This window comes from Saccoglossus kowalevskii, chromosome 2 (assembly GCF_978046115.1).
Source record: "Saccoglossus kowalevskii chromosome 2, keSacKowa6.1, whole genome shotgun sequence".
Lineage (NCBI taxonomy): Eukaryota > Metazoa > Hemichordata > Enteropneusta > Harrimaniidae > Saccoglossus > Saccoglossus kowalevskii.
The window spans coordinates 46,933,317-46,954,554 of NC_140642.1; the positions used below are offsets into that span (position 1 = coordinate 46,933,317).

At 40.1% G+C, this 21,238-nt stretch overlaps 1 protein-coding gene across 1 annotated transcript in view; it reads left to right on the forward strand.

Annotated features, from left to right (window-relative positions):
• LOC100366991 (protein jagged-1) overlaps positions 1-21,238 on the forward strand; it is a 248,417-nt gene that overhangs the window by 211,091 nt on the left and 16,088 nt on the right. The window contains exons 19-21 of the mRNA XM_085495845.1: positions 17,405-17,532; positions 20,051-20,320; positions 20,731-20,853. Of these exons, the coding sequence (XP_085351971.1) occupies positions 17,405-17,532; positions 20,051-20,320; positions 20,731-20,853 (521 nt within the window). The remainder of the gene's footprint in view (positions 1-17,404; positions 17,533-20,050; positions 20,321-20,730; positions 20,854-21,238) is intronic.

The following is a 21,238-nucleotide window of genomic DNA, read 5'->3' on the forward strand; positions in this document are numbered from 1 at the left end:
TTGTAGCAGTTGACGTAATCGTTAACAAACCCGATATTATTCAGATAAACAGGCGCAAAATTCACCCAAGTAGCCAGTTAACGGATAGTAACAATGGTATATGGTCTGTGTCCATCGATAACGATCGTATTTGAGTTGCAAGTGTTTCTTTATTTGTCAATGCTAGGTTGAGGCGAGTCATGGAGCTAAAAAAAAAAGATTTTTAGCTCCATGGGTGAGTGGGAGTACGTCATAGTTTAGAGAAAAGTTCCGCGATTTGCGTTCCTTAGTACTAAGTATCAATAGAGGTGCGTGAAACTACATATACCATTGGCTGTCGGCGTCCTGGCAACCGGGGAGATGGCTGTTCATTTCCATTTAGCTGTATCTAGTTCTTGGCGCTATTGAGCAGCGAACGAGATTACATTTGTTGAACGTTGGGTCGTATATGCACGAGTTCCTGTTTAGTGAGTTAACGTATTTTTACCGATGATAACTAATTTCAACGCTGATATGCCCATTTCATTTTAGCAAAACATATTACTACTGGTTTATATTTTGTGTCCATCTCTAATTTTATTTATACAAGTTAAAATGGTTAGGTTGAAGTGCTCGGGCTCGTACTTCTATTTACCCCTAAACTTAAACCCAATACACAGCCCCTCTATCCCGGTCAAGCAACGCCAGCCATTTTTTTTTTTAGCTCCGCTGTCGACTTTGTCGAGCGGAGCTTATCATATGAGTGATTGTTCGTCGTCGTCCGTGTCAATGTTTTACTTGTTCGACTTCTTCTTGAAAACTATGAGCCTGAATGCTTTGATACTTGGTGTATATGTACCTTGGGTAGACCTCTCTTAGATTTGTTCATTTCGTGATGATATCTTCAATTCTCTAATTTTGATGAATATTTTTGTCATTTTTGGTAAAAAGTGATATTTTCGACTTCTAGTTAAAAACCGCAAGTCCAATTGCTTTGATATCACATATATAGGTACTACATGTGAACCTCTCTCAGATTTGTTCATTTCATGATGATATCTTCAATTCTCTAATTTTGATGAATATTTTGTCATTTTTGGTAAAAAGTGATATTTTCGACTTATTGTTAAAAACCGCAATTCCAATTGCTTTTATATTACATATATGTATACTAAATGTGGACCTCTCTCAGCTTTGTTCATTTCATGATGATATCTTTAATTCTCTAATTTTGGTGAATATTTTTGTCATTTTTGGTAAAAAGTGATATTTTTGACTTCTTGTTAAAAACCGCAAGTCCATTTGCTTTGATATTTCATATATAGGCACTACATGTGGTCCTCTCTAAGATTTGTTCATTTCATGATGATATCTTCAATTCTCTAATTTTGATGAATATTTTTGTCTTTTTTGGTAAAAAGTGATATTTTCGACGTATTGTTAAAAACCGCAATTCCAATTGCTTTGATATTACATATATAGGTACTACATGTGGACCTCTCTCTGATTTATTCATTTTGTAATGATATCTTTAATTCTATAATTTTGGTGAATATTTTTGTCATTTTTGGTAAAAAGTGATATTTTCGACTTCTTGTTAAAAACCGCAAGTCCAATTGCTTTGATATTACTTATATTGGTACTACATGTGGTCCTCTCTAAGATTTGTTCATTTCATGATGATATCTTCAATTCTCTAATTTTGATGAATATTTTTGCAATTTTTGGTAAAAAGTGATATTTTCGACTTCTTGTTAAAAACCACAAGTTCGATTGCTTTTATACTACATATATAGGTACTACATGTGGACCTCTTTCAGATTGTTAATTTCGTGGTGATATCTTCAATTACCGGGTATCTAATTTTAATGATTATTTTTGTCATTTTTTTTGAAAAGTGATATTTTTGAATTCTTGTTAAAAACAGCAAGTCTACATATTGTTCATTTTTTAATGATAACAGCGGAGCTATCTCAGCCGAGAGGTTGCTTGTTTTTTTTTCAATCCGGGTTGCGGTTAAACAAACTTCTTGTCCACGACAGGGATAGAGAAACTTGTCACAAAACATGTACTTTATTTCTTCACATATTCTATGAATTCGTGTTTATGGTTTATCTCGGAAATGTGTGCTAATTAACTATGTGTCCGAACTACAACAGTAACAACCATTGTAGTTATCATGTCCATTGTGGCAAATTTAACACCTCTGCGAGGTGTGACTACATTTGAAGCCTTCTACTGTTTTCACAAATTCCTTTTTTACAGGCGTGACCACGTATTTTTACTGACGTAAAATAAAATATTTACCATGGCTGTCTGAAATTTTGAATTTGATTGATAGGTCGTTCACAGACATCGGGCAGAGAAATACGAATTGTGAAAGTGCTCAAGATTTCTTTCGCAGCCACAGGTTGTCGTCTATTTTTTGACAAACTAAAAAGCATTCCAAACTATGCCGGTCTAGTCAAACTCAAGAATGCGTAAATGTGCATTTTTATCGGATATATATCAATTTGGCCCGAAATGCAGTCACGGCAAAACTTGGTCGAGCAATATCACGACAAAATGTACTCTGTCCTTACTCATTTTGCATACAAAATTGTACGTGGATGTCTTATTATCACTATAAAAATAATCATCCTCGCTACGATCCGGAAATAATGAGATGATAAATAATGAGAATATTACCAACCAGCACAGCGGCAGCGAATCTCTTTCGCTCATTTATTCAGAATTATGTATGTCATAACTACAGGCAAAATTGTTGGGAACAGCTTCTGAATGCCATTTATCGTTGACAAGTTGATTTCAACCGCCGGATGTGTTTTCAAACAGACACTTTATATTCTGTCTGGTTTTGACGTTGCAAAGAAGTTCGTCTGTGTTTTCTTTCCTGTAATTCATATCATTGTATTCTCTAACATAAACAACACACTAGTAACGTTTTTTAGCTCCGCTGTCGACTTTGTCGAGCGGAGCTTATCATATGAGTGATTGTCCGTCGTCGTCCGTCGTCGTCGTCCGTCGTCCGTCGTCCGTGTCAATGTTTTACTTTTTCGACTTCTTCTTGAAAACTACAAGCCTGAATGCTTTGATACTTGGTGTATATGTACCTTGGGTAGACCTCTCTCAGATTTGTTCATTTCATGATGATATCTTCAATTCTCTAATTTTGGTGAATATTTTTGTCATTTTTAGTAAAAAGTGATATTTTCGACTTCTTGTTGAAAACCGCAAGTGCAATTGCTTTGATATTACATATATAGGTACTACATGTGGACCTCTCTCAGATTTGTTCATTTTGTAATGATATCTTTAATTCTCTAATTTTGGTGAATATTTTTTCATTTTTGGTAAAAAGTGATATTTTCGACTTCTTGTTGAAAACCACAAGTCCAATTGCTTTGATATTACATATATAGGTACTACATGTCGACCTCTCTCAGATTTGTTCATTTTGTAATGATATCTTCAATTCTCTAATTTTGGTGAATATTTTTGTAATTTTTGGTAAAAAGTGATATTTTCGACTTCTTGTTGAAAACCGCAAGTCCAATTGCTTTGATATTACATATATAGGTACTACATGTGGACCTCTCTCAGATTTGTTCATTTTGTAATGATATCTTTAATTCTCTAATTTTGGTGAATATTTTTGTAATTTTTGGTAAAAAGTGATATTTTCGACTTCTTGTTGAAAACCGCAAGTCCAATTGCTTTGATATTACATATATAGGTACTACATGTGGACCTCTCTCAGATTTGTTCATTTTGTAATGATATCTTTAATTCTCTAATTTTGGTGAATATTTTTGTAATTTTTGGTAAAAAGTGATATTTTCGACTTCTTGTTGAAAACCGCAAGTCCAATTGCTTTGATATTACATATATAGGTACTACATGTGGACCTCTCTCAGATTTGTTCATTTTGTAATGATATCTTCAATTCTCTAATTTTGGTGAATATTTTTGTAATTTTTGGTAAAAAGTGATATTTTCGACTTCTTGTTGAAAACCACAAGTCCAATTGCTTTGATATTACATATATAGGTACTACATGTGGACCTCTCTCAGATTTGTTCATTTTGTAATGATATCTTTAATTCTCTAATTTCGGTGAATATTTTTGTAATTTTTGGTAAAAAGTGATATTTTCGACTTCTTGTTGAAAACCGCAAGTCCAATTGCTTTGATATTACATATATAGGTACTACATGTGGACCTCTCTCAGATTTGTTCATTTTGTAATGATATCTTCAATTCTCTAATTTTGGTGAATATTTTTGTAATTTTTGGTAAAAAGTGATATTTTCGACTTCTTGTTGAAAACCACAAGTCCAATTGCTTTGATATTACATATATAGGTACTACATGTGGACCTCTCTCAGATTTGTTCATTTTGTAATGATATCTTCAATTCTCTAATTTTGGTGAATATTTTTGTCATTTTTGGTAAAAAATTATATTTTCGACTTCTTGTTGAAAACCGCAAGTCCAATTGCTTTGATATTACATATATAGGTACTACATGTGGACCTCTCTCAGATTTGTTCATTTTGTAATGATATCTTCAATTCTCTAATTTTGGTGAATATTTTTGTAATTTTTGGTAAAAAGTGATATTTTCGACTTCTTGTTGAAAACCACAAGTCCAATTGCTTTGATATTACATATATAGGTACTACATGTGGACCTCTCTCAGATTTGTTCATTTCATAATGATATCTTTTATTCTCTAATTTTGATGAATATTTTTGTAATTTTTGGTAAAAAGTGATACTTTCGACTTCTTGTTGAAAACCGCAAGTCCAATTGCTTTGATATATTATACATATAGGTACTACATGTGGACCTCTCTCAGATTTGTTCATTTTGTAATGATATCTTCTGTTCTTTAATTGCCATGTGCATTGCTAACAGCGGAGCTATCTCAGCCGACAGGCTGCTTGTTTCACCTCATAAGCAAAGTAGGCACTTTGGAAACAATGTGGGTGGAGCTTTCAGTGCCGGCAAATTCGAAACTCAACGCTTTTGAAACCCATTTTTCCGGCCGGTCTTTATAAGTTTAAACACGACCTTTTAGAAAACCCCAAACAACGAAGTTCAACCTGAAAACATGTATATGCAAATAGTGACGTGAATATTAATACAAATACATGTTGAGATTTTTACCAGAGTTAATAATACTAGTAATAAGATTGATTTGCATTGCTAAAAGAAAAAAAAGCGGCTATTTCCAACATGCAGTTCTTGGTTCACTCCCCCGGGATTCACTACTAGTATTTGCCTCGCGTGGTTGCACGATGACTATTCGGTACTGCAGCCCGTATATTTATTTCATTTACTCAGTTTTGAATGTTATTATTATTAGTCTTAGTTTTATTATTATTGAACTTATTAGTATTAGTAAAAAATTTAACACATTACATTTTACTTTTATACTTAACATTATAATATCTTCTCTTTCTGTATTATTTCATTATTATTATTATTATTATACTTGGTTATACTTTTATTGCTACTGTGCTGATAGAAATACTGTATTTATAAAGATGCAATAAATATTATTATTTATTTATTAACACATACTCACTCCCCGGAGGGAATAGTTACAGATAATAGTAAAAGTATATAGTATTAATACACTAAAAAAGAAGGAATACAAATAAACTAGAGTTTAGTACAATATTCCATAACTGAACAGTACAGGCATTTCGCACTGAATTTAGTACCCAAACATACATCTACTGTATGCATGACCTGAAAATGTACCATATGCTAGTACCAAGATGCAAATAGCACTTCCTGTGATCACGGTTCTATACAAACTATAGAAAAAACTGTTCGATATACCCACTTAAATAAATAATAAAAAAGCCTTCCTAACGCACACCATTTTCTTACCATGGTAAATATTTTATTTTACGTCAGTAAAAATATGTGGTGACGCTTTAAAAAGGAATTCCTGTGTCATGCGCCGCCGATTACGTGAAAACAATAGAAGGCTTCAAAAGTAGTCACACCTCGCAAAGGTGTTAAATTTGCCACAATGGACATGAAAACTACAATGGTTGTTACTGATGTAGTTCGGTAACAGAGTTATTTAGTACACATTTCCGATATAAACCATAAACACGAATTCATAGAATATGTGAAGAAATAAAGTACATGTTTTGTGACAAGTTCCTCTATCCCTGTCGTGGACAAGAAGTTTGTTTAACCTCAACCCGGATTGAAACAAACAAAAAATGGGTGGCGTTGCTTGACCGGGATAGAGGGGCTGTGTATTGGGTCTGAGATTTAGGGGTAAATAGAAGTACGAGCCCGAGCACTTCAACCTAACCATTTGAACTTGTATAAATAAAATTAGAGATGAACACAAAATATAAACCAGTAGTAATATGTTTCGTTAAAAGGAGAATGGGCATATCAGCGTTGAAATAATCACAGAAGTGTAGTTATCATCGGTGAAAACACGTTAACTCGCTAAACAGGAACTCGTGCATATGCGACGTTCAACGTAATCTCGTTCATTGCTCAGTGGCGCCAAGAACTAGATACAGCGAAAGGGAAATGAACAGCCGTCTCCCTGGTTGCCAGGACGCCGACTTTTTTAGGCACCGCCAGCCAATGGTAGCTGCGGTTTCACGCACCTCTGTTGATACTTAGTACTAAGGAACACAAATCGCAAAACTTTTCTCTAAATTATGAAGTACTCCCACTCACCCATGGAGCTACAAAATTTTTTTTAGCTGCATGACTCGCTCAACCTAGCATTGACAAATAAAGAAACACTTGCAACTCAAATACGATCGTTATCGATAGACTATCCGTTACTATCCGTTAACTGGCTAATTGGGTGAATTTTGCGCCTGTTTTTCTGGATGATTTCGGGTTTGTTAACGATTACGTCAACTGCTACAAACAATTCACACAGTTAATAAATATTCCGAGCTTCATATTTCAGAATACACTACATCATAATACAGTCTTGTATGTCGTCAAACTATTCTCCAAATGAGATATTCATGTTGTTATCATGCTTTCTTTTCTTTTTTTTAGCGTCTTAATTTTCTCGTACGCTAACAAATCTGTCAACAATTTTTCCATTCCTAAATTCAAGGTGAAAAGAGTAGAATACAATTTCGGATGTCAGAGGGTTGTCCAATCAGACTGCGCAAATTGACGGTCTCTAAAGCTGGTCTCAGACACGGTCTCATTTCCGGTCTGCGTGGCATCCGCGAATCTCTAAAGTTGGTCTCAGACACGGTCTTATTCCCGGTCTATGTGGCATCCGAGAGTATCTAAATCGGTCTCAAACACGGTCTCAAATGACATGTTCCTCTGTGGGAGAGTCTCAAAACTGGTCTCAAATGCCTTCTAGAGGGTACTGTACATACCTCACAGCACACATAGGTTCTATTCCAACTACTGAAAGAACTTATTGAAATACACACTTAAACGAATAATAAAAAAAAGCCTCAGCATCAACATCGTGTCAACCATACACACACCATTTCCTAACCATGGTAAATATTTTATTTTATGTCAGTAAAAACACATGGTCCCACCTATAAAATTGGATCCCTGTGTCACGCGCCACTAATTACATGAAAACAATGCCATTCAAAAGTAGTCACATCTCGCAGGTGTTAAATTTCATGTGGTCAAAGTGTTAATTAGCACACAGTTCCGGGATAAATCATCGACATGGAATGATTGTATACTGAAGAAATATAATGCTTGTTAGTGATGAGTCCGTATGTTTATGACACAGTCCTTCTATCTCTGTCGTGAACAAGAAGTTTGTGTACCCATAACAAATCTACCGTTGCGTGACCGGGATAGAGGGAATGTGTTTCTGAGTAAATTTTAACTTGTATCAAGTTGAAAGACATCAGTGCAAATTATAAACCAGTACTAATAAGTTTAATGTTTCCTTAAAATAAGAATGGACATATCATATGTAGAGGGGGTGTCAGGGCTACATTTTGATGGGAATTATAGTGGTGATACTGACATGGGTCAATGAAAGTTTTCAGTTATCAGTACAATACTAGATTAAGGAAAATCACTTTATGATGAGTTGTACCCACACAGAGTACATGTTTAATCAATTGTTTGCAGATGTTCCATGTATTATTTTAACATGAGTATTTTATAGTTAAATAACGGGGACTGTGATATTCATGTCTTATTTAGTATGCCTCATCTCAGAATGCATTTAGACATGATAAAAATCGTAAAACATGCAAGAGCTGGAGTATTTTGTACAGATAACTCTGTCAAAAATTAATGATTTACTGAGACGAATGTGAACTGTCTCATTATATTCATTGTGTGATTACTGTATTATTTCAAAAGTAAAAAGTGCCTTGAAGTATGTACCATGTACCTAAAAATAGATAGTTGGTATCCTGTGGAGAGACATGTCAACAGTACTGTTGCCTCCTGTGAATCTACATCTTCAAACATTGCAATCTGACGAAGGCTTCTAGATTGGCTTTCGTCTGTCCGTCTGTCCGTTCGTTCGTTCGTTCGTCTTTTACCTCTCTTAACTTAACTTTGATGCTCCGTCCAATGTTTTCAAAGTTGGTGCATATGTAATTCTCAATGCAATACATATGCACGCCAAGTATTTTTTTGATTCGCCAAAGTTTCGCTGTGTTTTTTCCTGTGATTTTCAACATCTTACTAGTAAAAATGCCGAAATTTGCCGGAAAAATCTGAGTTTTAACGACATCTCGCAAGAGAACTGGCATAACCTTTTGTGCATGCGCCAGTCTAACTGCTGAGGAAATTGGCGTCGAGGATGTTGTATTCCGTGACTGTATCTTTTTTTGCACAAGGCTTAATATAGATTAAATTATATCTCGTCACTTTCAAAGGTAAGAAACTGTGCTTATTGTATTTATTATGAACTTTGATTTATTCTTTTGTGTCCTGACTTTGGTGAGAAACTAGCGATCACGCAGTGTCACACTTTGCCAGAAAAAAACAGTCCTGCTATTATTGTAAGAACTAGTTATGAAACGTGTAAATCAAAGGTTTATCCCGTCATTTAGGAGGCTTGGGAATAACGTTTGGCATATAAAATTCTGGAATACTAAAAATGTAAAAGTTTAGAACATGCTGATCGTGATTCTGTTATGCATGATTGGTGTTCATTGGCACTTGCTGGCAGATTGAAAGGAAGTGTGAAACTTGGTTTCGTGACGACATATTAGAATTAGACATATTAGAATTATTGAGAAAACACAAGTCATGTTTGGTCAACCGTGACTGCTTATAAGCAATGATGAAATCACTTTTAAATTACCGTTGAAGTAAATATGATATCCAAGTGCCTTACTACACCCATGACGGGTAGGTAAATCAAACCTCTGTCAACAAAGACACATTTTCCCAATCAGCTATTTATTTCGGTACTGATTAAATCAGGGTGGCAATTTCAATGTTTAGCTACCATAATTTATCTCCATTATGAGCAGGAAAATAAATTACGGACCCCGATTGAGATGGATAATACCTAACGGCGGATATGTTTTTATTTTTGACAATTTGCAGTATGCATATTACCAGCACGCGCGCGAAGCTATTAAGGGGGCAGTGAAACAAGATTAGGAAAGGGGTCAAATTCACGTAATCCTCAATTTTAATGATGTTGACTTAATAGTCATAATTTTTAGTCCCTGTTCGGACGCAGTCCAAAAACGGGAACTTATGTTTTAACCTCCGTGTGTCCGTGCATGCGTCTGTGCGTGCGTCCGGACCTGTATCTTAGAAATGCCTGGATTTTGTTCAAACTTGGTATATACATTAGACATAGGACCTTGATGCACATCATTTTGTTTCACAATCTGATTCAAGAAGGCCGAATAGCGGCCATTTTTGTGCTAAAAAATCCTAAAAATCAAGCATTTCTCGGCTGTTTACAGATGGATTTTGTTCAAACTTGGTATATACCGTATTACCTCGGGCACGCGCCCAGGGGCCTGAACATACAAAATCGGGAAAAAATGGGGGTGGGCGCTTACCCGAGGACCACCCCAAAAAAGATTTTAAAAAGTTGTTTTTGTGATCGTATGATAAGGTCAAATAAAGGAATGCTTTCGTACACTTTGTACATATATAGATGTAATGACAGCACCAGGGCTCGCTGCCATTTTCTTTCCGGTCTCCTCGTGTTTCGAGTCGACCGTGCAGTGGTTATATTCAGAATTTACCAGCATAGAACCAGCATTCGAGATACTTTGTCGTAACTGCGTGCGGGGTTCAGGGTTTTTTGTGTGAAGGTGTGTGTTTTTTCACTGGAGTTCTGAGGCCTGAGATTTTCTTTCAGAGCCATCAAAATCGCTGAGACTGACCGAGTCACAGCAAGGTTGCGCGTACAGTAAACAAATCGGTTAAAGTGAGTTGCGTGTTTTGCATGAGTGGAAAGTCCTCACGCTCTTCTACCGGTTCTTCGTGTACCGGTACGTCGAGTAAGAGGCCCGACGGTGGAGGTACCGATATTTTTCTTGGTCTTTCCTGCTGATCGGAGGGCATCCTCACAGTCTGTTTTTTCAGACGGTGGTTTACCCGATTTTACCGGCTGCAGCGAGGCTGTGCTCCTGGAGGCTTTCCTCCTATGGGGCCCGTTACGAGTCCCCTTGTGGACCCTTCCTCGCACGGCACCGGTTTTGCCTCCGAGTTGCGGGCTTTGGTCGAAGGACTGTCGGGGCAATTGCGTCTCTGGCAGGCCGGGTAGATCAGACGCAGTCGAAGCGAGCTGTCTCCACTGTGTCCCCTCGGTGGGCAAGCAGGAAGAAACACGAAAGCATGTTTGCATTCAAACACGTCTCTTCCAGGGAACCCCCGTTCCCAGCTGCGGCTCTCCCACTATTTTGGGGGGAGGCCGAGACTCAAGCTAATTGCATCGGGCCTCCTCTGGAGCCTCAGGCACTGAATGCCAACGGGCTGCTGGCAGCCAAGCCTCCGATCTCGGGGCAGGGCTTTCAGGGCAGGGCACATGTTGACTTTCAGCCAGCTAGGGTTCGTCACGTGGTAATGGTACAACAGTAACGAATTTATCCTTGTGTCTGGTCTCCGCTGTGAGTTTTGACTCCCTTCTTACCGACCCACGGGCGTCCCCAGAGGGAACCGACCCTGTCATGAGACACACAGTCTAACACGCTCCCTCTCACATATTTAAAGTGAAAGAGGACGCAGTTCGCTCACGTCGGATACAGCCGGTACTTCGGACGGTCCATCAGAGTCTTCCATGTGGATGACTCAATGAGCCACGTCATTGGGGTGACGCTATGTATATTCCCCCACCCTTGATCCTAAAGCAGCCACTTACGGTCGCTTCTATGCTGATGGGATCGTAGGCGCCGGGATTCAGATCGACCCCATCCGCACGTCTTCCCTGGTCCAGCCGAGCGCTGAGCGTGGGGGACGGCGTGCAGATGGTGTTGAGGGGCGGTCGTTGGTCAGCCGCGGAGGAGGTAACACCAAAAGCCCCGGGCTGGAGTAATCTTTGCATAACTCCTTTAGCTGGACTAAACGCTACCCCATCGGGGCAATCTCGGATTCGGACCGAAATTCGTGGGACGAAACAAGAAGACCCCGACCAGACCCTAAGTCTCCTTCCCCAGACCCCGGTACCACAAACTTCTGTTTTGCTAACCGAGTGAAGGGGGACGGCCACGTTCCCTGGTCACTCTCATCGACCCATTCTGAGACTATCCAACATGCCCTGAGGGCAGAGTTGCGACCCATCAATTTCCTTGAATTCGTGGGCGCTACACTGGAGCACATTCTTGTGCGCGCCCAGGACTCTGAGACCTCAGACGCAGAACGGACTCTCCTCCTAGACCAGGCGACACAGTTAATGGTACGCCACCGCACAGCTAGGTGCGATATCTTCCAGTGTCATATGGCTCTCTTGGCCGGGGCTACTACTGTGCAGCTGGACGTGGTTTTAGACGCGTGTGTTTTTGCCGGCGAACTGAGTCAGGGGGTTAGCCACTGCCTCAGTTACGTGTAAATGGAGGGCACTCCAAGCACAGAAAGTACAACGCCCTAGGACTAGCTCCGCTAAACAGAGTCTGCCAGGAGGTAAGGGCTCGTACTCCTCCACCTCGGGTGGTCGTCAACCCTGGCAGCGGGATAAGCATGTTTGACGCTTACCTCTGCGACGGGGGAATGAGTCTGCATTCGGCAAGAGATCAGGCTACAGCTTAGTATCCCCAGTGATCTCCTGGGAGGCTCACCTCACGGTAGAGGAGAACCCCCCCTCTTGCAACCGCCGAACCCATGGCCACAGATCCCTGTCGCACGCAGATCGCACCGGTGCATTCCGGCTTGAAGGGCAGCGGGTAACCGATCCCTGGACGCTCCAGGTGGTCACACGCGGTTACAGAATACCACTGTCATCTCTACTGCCCCTGTCAGTGTCCCCCCCGTTGGGGGCACTGCCAGGGGATCCCTGCAAGGCGGAAGCAATCAGACAGGAAGTAGACAGTTTGCTTAGAAAGGGCGCCATACACAGAATAGTTCAGCCGGCACTAAGTCCGGGCTTCTACTCAAATGTATTCGTAGTACCAAAATCTACAGGCGGTTGACGCCCGGTTCTGGACCTAAACAGACTAAATCAGTATGTGCTTCTTGATCGGTTCCGCATGGAGACACCATCCAGTGTCCTACTCTCCATCCACCGGCTCGACTGGCTAGCCTCTTTAGAATTATGCGACGCTTACCTGCACATACCGATGCACCCAGCGAGTTGCCCTCTCCTTCGACTCGCCCATCTGGACCAAGTATTCAAATTTCAGGTGCTCCCCTTTCGGGTTATCCACAGCGCCCTACGTGTTCACCAGAGTGATGAATCAGGTAGTACTGCTGCTCAACCAAATGTCGGTACACATCAATCCGTACCTAGATGACTGGTTGATACAAAACCCAGACAAGGGGTTATTAGCCAGACATGTAAGGCTTACACAGGATTTACTTCACCAGTTGGGGCTTTCTAGTAAATCACAAAAAGTCCCATCTCGACCCGACTCAACAGTTGGTGTTTCTGGGCATGGTGTTCGACACCGAAGTAGGCCTGGTTCATCCATCTCAAGCGCGTTGCCTAGCGCTAAACAACCTAGCAGAACGCCTAGTCAGCGTTCCTTCAGTGTCCCTCCGAGAACTAATGTGGCTCATCGGAATGATGACCTCCGTTCGAAGGGTAGTTCCCCAGGCCGCACTACGCAGCCGCCCGGTCCAACGCTTGTTATTGGAACACCGAGCCCACCTACGGGAACTAAACAGGCGAGTATTGATCCCAGACCAAGTAAAGGAAACCCTGTCCTGGTGGTCGTCACTGACCAACCTCAGACAGGGGGTCCCCTTGAACCCACTCGTCACAGCTATGACTCTGACTATGGTAACAAATGCCTTCCTCCAAGAGTGGGGAGCGCATCTATTGGACAAACAAGCCCAAGGAATATGGCCCCGCAGTGGGTTCAGGACCACCATATCAACTGGCTTGAGCTGAAAGCAGTGCACCTAGCACTTTCACGCTTTCGACCCAAAGTTCGAGACCACAGAGTCCTGCTCTGCACAAACAACTCAGCGATGGTCTGCTACATCAACAAGGAGGGGGGGACAAGTTCCCCATCGTTGTCGGTTCTAGCAGAGCAAATTCTCCTTTGATGCCTGGAATACAATGTGGAGCACACCACCTTCCAGGGGTGTGAAACGTTTCGGCTATGGGACGGTCCAAAAATAGCTTGTTCGCCGCACCCCGGAACGCCAAGCTCCCGACGTACATAACACTCCTGCCGACACAAGGAACCTGGGTCGTGGACGCCTTATCGATCCCTTGGTCCCACATGGATGCGTACGCCTTTCCTCCCTTCCCGCTAATTCACCAGGTACTGGAGAAACTTCGACAAGAGCCCACCTGCTTATTAACTCTGGTGGCGCCCAATTGGCCGACCAAGGCCTGGTTTCCGCTTCTGCGGAAAATGATAGTCGAAACACCGGTAGTGCTGCCGGACATACCGGACTTGCTGTCCCAACCGGACGGCACACTACTAACAAGCCCAGCAGTGTACCACTTACACACATGGAGGCTCTCAGTAGATTCGCTCAGACGAAAGGTCTATCTAAGCAGGCTGCCAACATCCTGGCCAGGGCGAACACGGATACCACCAATGCTGCCTATGACTCGAAATGGCGAGCATACACCAGTTGGTGTAGTGGAAGGGAGATTGATCCATGCCATCCCTCTATGGCCAGGTAGCAGACTTCTTTGTCCACTTGTTTGACGAAGTGGGTCTGTCCCACGCAGCGATCGTTGGCTACAGGTCAGCCTTGTCCCCCACCATAGAAAACCCTCTTGGGGGTCAAGTCTAGCCGATTGTTCCATTATTAGGAGACTGTTTACTGCTTTCCATAATCAGAGGCCCAGGGCCCGTTCAAGGGAACCACCCAATTGGGACCTGTCAGTTGTTTTATCAGCCGTAAGCAGACCTCCTTTTGAGCCCCTCGTTTCAGCACCACTCAAGTTTTTGACGTGGACAACAGTCTTCCTACTGGCCCTCGCCTCAGGTAGGCGTCGGTCACAGCTAGGCGCACTGTCCTTCGGGGACGGTTGTGCCGCCTTTATTGAAGATCAAGTTGTACTAAAGACACGAATCGGGTTTTTCGCCAAGAACCAAATCCCAGGACACAATCTTCAACCGATCGTCATCCCCCGGCTGTCAAATATTGTCAGTCCAGAGGATCAGGAGGAATTGCTTCTCTGCCTGGTCCGAGCGCTGAGTTGCTACGAGAACCATACCAGGTTTTCCAGACGGGGAACCAAACACATGTTTTCATGTTACGGCCCTGGCAAACAGGATAAGCCGGCTTCCCCGACTTCCATCTCCAGGTGGATTACTGCGACTGTACTGGAGGTCTATAATACACTATCCTCCTCAACACAGACCTTGCAGAGACACCAAGTACAAGCACTTGATGTCCGTGCAATTGCTAACTCACTAGCACTAGCGTCAGGCGCCCCCTCGAACACATTCTGAGGGCAGGCTTCTGGAGAACGCAGAAAGTCTTCATCAACTACTACCTAAGAGACACACAATCTCTTCAGGTTAGGCCCCGTCGTAGCGAGTCAGGCTTTGTTTACTGACCCAGCCTGAACGACCGCAGGGGCCCCTGCGCATAGGCGATAAGTCAGTCTCGGCATTCTTGCGGGCAGATTGTCTGTACCACCAGCACTTCCTGGAAGCTCCAAGGTTTCGCTTCTTTCGACCTACGCCATCATGTGAACTGTTTCGGTCCTACTTCAAGCTTATCACCCCCGAATTCGGCTTGGGTCTAGCTTTCTCGGGCGCACCGAACAATGTCACCACAGCAGCATTGGCTTCTTGCTTCGGGGACAGCACAGGCAAGGTAAGACACCACCCTTCTTGGGTCTTAACTAAGGTTTTGAGTTTGTTTTCATCCCAGACTGGGAAAAGACTTTCATCATTCTTTTTTTTTTCTGTTTGCTCGGAAAAACCCGCCACCTATCGGTGTCTGACTACAGTTCAAAATAGTCATTTTGACTGACCGGAGCCTATGGTGGGTAATTGAACATGGTGAATTTAGGCAATGGTTCTCCGAACCCGCCTATTCACATAGTTCATACCCACCATAGACTCCGGGTCCCCCCAACCTCCCCACTCTTTCCGTCACGTTGGTCTAAGTCCTAGAGGCGGAGAGAAAGAAACCAGAGGGATTGAAGGCTACGTTCACGTGGGTTCGTGACGTAAGGGGTAAAAGAATCTTGAGGTCATGGGGCTTCCCCTGACCTAGATTCTATCTCTTTGTCACCGGCAGAATCGCTGATTAATGCCTACAGTTCAAAATAGTCATTTTGACTGACCGGAGTCTATGGTGGATATGAACTATGTGAATAGGCGGGTTCGGAGAACCCTCGCCTAAATCCAGTTCAAAGGAAATTTGACATACACTTAGGCTACATGATCACTACCTCTGCTGATTATTTTTTTATGCACTTCTATCTGCGTTTATACTAAATGTATTATTTTTTTTCTATTTTTCTCAATAGTATTTTTTTATTTCTTTAGCTAGCTTGGCATCCATTTGGTTCAGCTGAAGTGAAATTTTCTGCATATCCCTGGTCAGATTTTAATGACATTGAAAACACAAGTACTCTGGCTTTTTGCACATTCTTAATAATTTAATTTTTCAGAATCCTGTGAATATTAATTTGACAACTTTGTAGAGTGGAAACAGACTTGTGAATTAGTTCACCCTAGACTTTGGTAGAACATATTTAAAATAGTACAGTGTGAACTGCAATTTCTTTCTGGCTGTATAAATATATTAAGTAATATTTTTTCGTACTAAAAAAACTCAAATATCTTTTTTAATTCAATTTAACAGGCAACGGGAGCACATATGCTACAACCTGTGGTTACTTTGGAGTAAATATTTTTTTTTTTTTTTTTGCAGGCATAGAGCCAGAATTTTTTCTCAGAAAGCAAAGCCACTGGAACTGCATGTATTACAAAAACATACCGGTACTATTCGCTGCATGTCTGACAATTGTATAAAGTTTCGCAGGTCCTCTTTTTTTTACTTTGAGAAGTGCTGTCAACCAAAGCATAAATATGTGTTTCTCTGTACATACAATTTTACACGATTTGTTAATATTAATTTATGATAATAAAAACTTGATAATATTTTTCTGGATGGAGAGTGCTATAAACTTGAAAATGCCATAAAAATCACATTTGCCAATTTATGTCCATGCAACTTTAGAATGACAACTAGCGAAGGCTGTGTCATTCATGACTTGTTCTGTTTATTTTCGGAATACTGACTTAAGAGTGTTCAACTGAGCCTTCAGTCAGAGATATATATGACATACAAGAATTGTCTCTGTTTCATTCCTAAAACTTGTTCAAAATTAATTATGACAATGCATGTTCATATTGAAACAAACTATGATAAAGGAAAAAATAAATATTACTTTTTATCTTAAATTTTTTCCCGCCCGCCGCATAACAAAACCAAGTTGCATTTTCGTGGGAGTATCATGATCAAAGTACCGAAGTCTTGCACAGATGAGAAACAAGGTTATACATATGGAATACAGTTTTATTTAATTTCTTTTTTCCGATCAATGATCTCACTTACAATTCTTTGAGAATCACACAATTCTAATGGAAAAAAAGAATTAATTTTTTTTTTTTTTTCGCCCTCCTCAAAAAATTTGCCTTATAAAAACTCGGGAAACAAGGAATAAAAAAAGTCTGGCCTAATGAAAATTCATTCCTGAAATTGTTGTTTCTGTGGCAACCACATATATGTTGCATATCAAACATATCTGTCTGTCAAAATATATTTAATATATATGTAACTGATCAAAATAACCTGTATTATGTGTTTTCTCTGTGTTTAGTGATTGGTGTTTCTGTACCCTCGCCATTTCATTGTGTTTATGATGGTCAAATCTACTCTCATAATCAGAGTTGGCAGCAAGGATGCAATTCCTGTCAATGTAATAATGGTATCTCTCAGTGTAGCCAGGTAAGTTTTATTACTCTGAAATATCAGGATATAAGGGATCAAATAATATACATATAACAATTTGTTGACTTTGTATGTCTGTACAATATGCTGTATGGCAGCTGATCGGTTATGGTATGCTCTTCAATGTGGTAGTTGTGACTGGTCAGCAACCATTTAGTTAATGATTACCTCATTTAAGCTTTGTTCGAGGTGTAATACATCCAGAAATCTCCATATGGATGGATGGTGGGTGCCGACATTGGATTGAAGTCTTCAATGCCAACCCTCTATGTGATTAATTGTACGGGTATATAGGGAATCGTGGCTGCTGTCGATGACGGTTTTAGCGTTGACTACGTTCTCATCCAATAAATGTGTCTTCAAAATAGTCTCCTATAATATTGGCTTCGTCTGATTCTTGTTGTAAAGTTTCAAATGCTTCAATCACTTTCTCTTCTAATATGAATGCCAGTGCTGGATGCAAAATTCTATTGCAAAGTTATTGTAGTTTTGGTATTGTTGCTGTAGTCCTTCAGCCTGTACTCTTCTGTAAACGCACTGTGACAGAGGGTAAAAGCATCCCTTTGTTGCATTAGAGAATAAGGTACCGGCAACATTAATTGCTGCTGATTCAAAGTCGCTTGTGGTGGACGTAGGATTCAGTTGCTGTCTAATGTTGAAAATCTGGCAAAAAAGTCCTGTATAAATAACATAAGTAACATGAGGTCGCAACTCAGTTGCTTTCATGAAAGATACAAGTGTCATACAACTATTAGATTTGAAGTGTTGCTCAAAATTCAATAATAGTTATGACTAGTTGTATCTTCACACTTTACCTTCAAAACCACCATTTCGACCACTCATGTATCAGGGATCAGTGTTGGGGTGGGCAGTTGGTGTTTTCAATGAGCAAGCGGAAAAAAGGTGATTAAAAGGTGGTCGGAAATAAGGCGATAAGCAGAAGGTTGGACGAAATGAGTACTATACCTGGCCTATGCTGTCTCAAGAATCGGAGTCGGAGAGATACTACATTATTTAAACTTCCAATAATATTTAAGTATTTCAGATGACCCAGGGGGAAATGGGCCGGGGGCAAAAGGCCTAGAATCTACCTGGATATTACCTTTTTTGGAATCTTGATATTTCTAAATAACTTTAAATTTGCCTCTCCATTTCAATTTTGTTTTGGTAACATTGCTTACAGATTCCTTTTTGTAAGAGTGTTTTGGGTTGGGTATATTTACCTTTCTCTATTTCTAATACATGACTGCTTATTCTGAAACGAATTATTATGATTTTTTAGGGTCTTGTGTTTTGACCTCAGTGTGTCCATGCTTCCATGTGTTCGTGCATGTGTCCTGGACCAATCACAATCAAACTGCACACATACATCATTGTTTCTCGATCTGATTCAAGATGGCTGCATGGTGGCCATTTTTGTGCTAAAGAAATCATCAAAATCAAGCATTTTCTGGCTGTTTACAGATGGATTTTGTTCAAACCTTGTATATACGTTGGACATTATAGGACCTTGATACCTTGTTTTTCAGATACATGTAAGATTCAAAATGGCTGACTGGCAGCCATTTTGTTTTAATGAATGTGGTTCTAGTGCCATATCTCTGACTTGCTCAGACTGATTATGTTCAAATTTTAAATATTCATTATAATCATGTCATAGATATACGGATATATTGGTTTGACGATCCTATTCAAAATGGCTGAGTGGTGGCCATTTTTGTGCTAAAAAAATCATCAAATATCAAGCATTCCTGGCATTTATGGATGGATTTTGTTCAAACTTGCTACATACATTAGACATTAAGAGTTCCTGATGCACGTCATTTTATTTTTAAAATGGCCGACTGGTGGCCATTTTGTATTAATGAATGCAGTTCTAGTGCCATATTTCTGACTTGCTTTGACTGATTATGTTCCAATTTTATATATTCATTATACATGTATTCAAAATGGCTGATTTTGTTTTAATTAATGCTGTTCCAAAGCAATATCTCTCAATACTCGTTTGACGATCAGATACAAATGTCAATCATTTTAATGTTAAACAATCATCATAATCATATTCCTGACATGTTTATGTTCAGCTATATTACTATAAACAAAACTATATATCTTGAATTCGATAACTAACGGGGACTGTGCCATGCATGGCTTGTTCTAATTAATGCTGTTTCAGAGCAATATCTCTCAATACTCGTTTGACGATCAGATACAAATGTCAATCATTTTAATGTTAAATAATCATCATAATCATATTCCTGACATGTTTATGTTCAGCTATATTACTATAAACAAAACTATATATCTTAAATCGATAACTAATGGGGACTGTGCCATGCATGGCTTGTTGTTTCAAATTATGTAGGAGTAAATATGTCATTTAGCAACACCCTACTTTAGTTGTGGTTGTAGTTCACTCTTGTTTATATCCACATTTTCACTGCACAGTAATATGTTTTGCAAACAGCAGTAAAGGCAAAGTTATTTTCAGTAAGCTGGATATGGTATATTTCAGGTGTGGTGTGGGCCTGGAGAATGTGAAGCTGATAGTAAGGGAGATAGAATAAATGCCGTCAAATGTCAACGGGATCAGAAATGTGAAATAACTCAAGTATCTGGTGAAGATTGTTTTACAAGTCCTTGTGGTCCTGTAGGTGTATGTCTAAACTATGGTCTATACACAGAGGCTCCCAGTATGATTTCTGATTGTCTGCCAAATGAAGCCACTCTTGATAATACCTGTGCAATGATTACTCTTCTCTTTGATAAAAAGAAAATGCCATTGGTAAGTAAGACAAACTGTCATGTACTCATAATATCCTATCACTAAATGTAACCATGAATCAGTGGTAACCACAGGTCATCTCCATAAGCCAGTGGTAACCACAGGTCATCTCCATAAGCCAGTGGTAACCACAGGTCATCTCCATAAGCCAGTGGTAACCACAGGTCATCTCCATAAGCCAGTGGTACCCACAGGTCATCTCCATAAGCCAGTGGTAACCACAGGTCATCTCCATAAGCCAGTGGTAACCACAGGTCATCTCCATAAGCCAGTGGTAACCACAGGTCATCTCCATAAGCCAGTGGTAACCACTGCACTATTGCCACCAGTCATTTTCAGCCACACAATTTCTTTCATTAATGTTGAAAGAATCTGGTATTTATGAAAATCACTTTTTCTTTACTTTTTAGGGTGTTTCAGTTTCTTACATTTGTTCTTTGATACAACATACTACAATGCAGCAAGTAGATAATTCTGTAGTAATACTGTGTGATAATTCAGTAGATGCCCAAGATTCAATAGTAGTAGCTGTGGTAAGTGAACATTGTATTCAATAAGATAATTCAGTAGAAATGTTTCATTCAAAGCCTGGTTCATCTATGTGCTGACAAACACAGGGCTAAAAGCATTCTTTGCAAGTGGATTAAACTCAACATGTGTTCATACATTGCAGATTGATCAGATAAACCCAGTGTTAAATACAGTTGTGGAACAAGTAATATTTTACAAAAATCATCAAACTTTTGCATTTCTGGCAGCATTGACATTGTTTCAATGGGCACTTGTTGTGTCCATTTTTTTTTAGCCTTCGCGGACGAAGTCTGACGAAGGCTTCTAGATTGGCTTTCGTCTGTCCGTACGTTCGTGCATGTGTGCGTGTGTTCGACCGTCTTTTATCTCTCTTAACTTTGATATGAT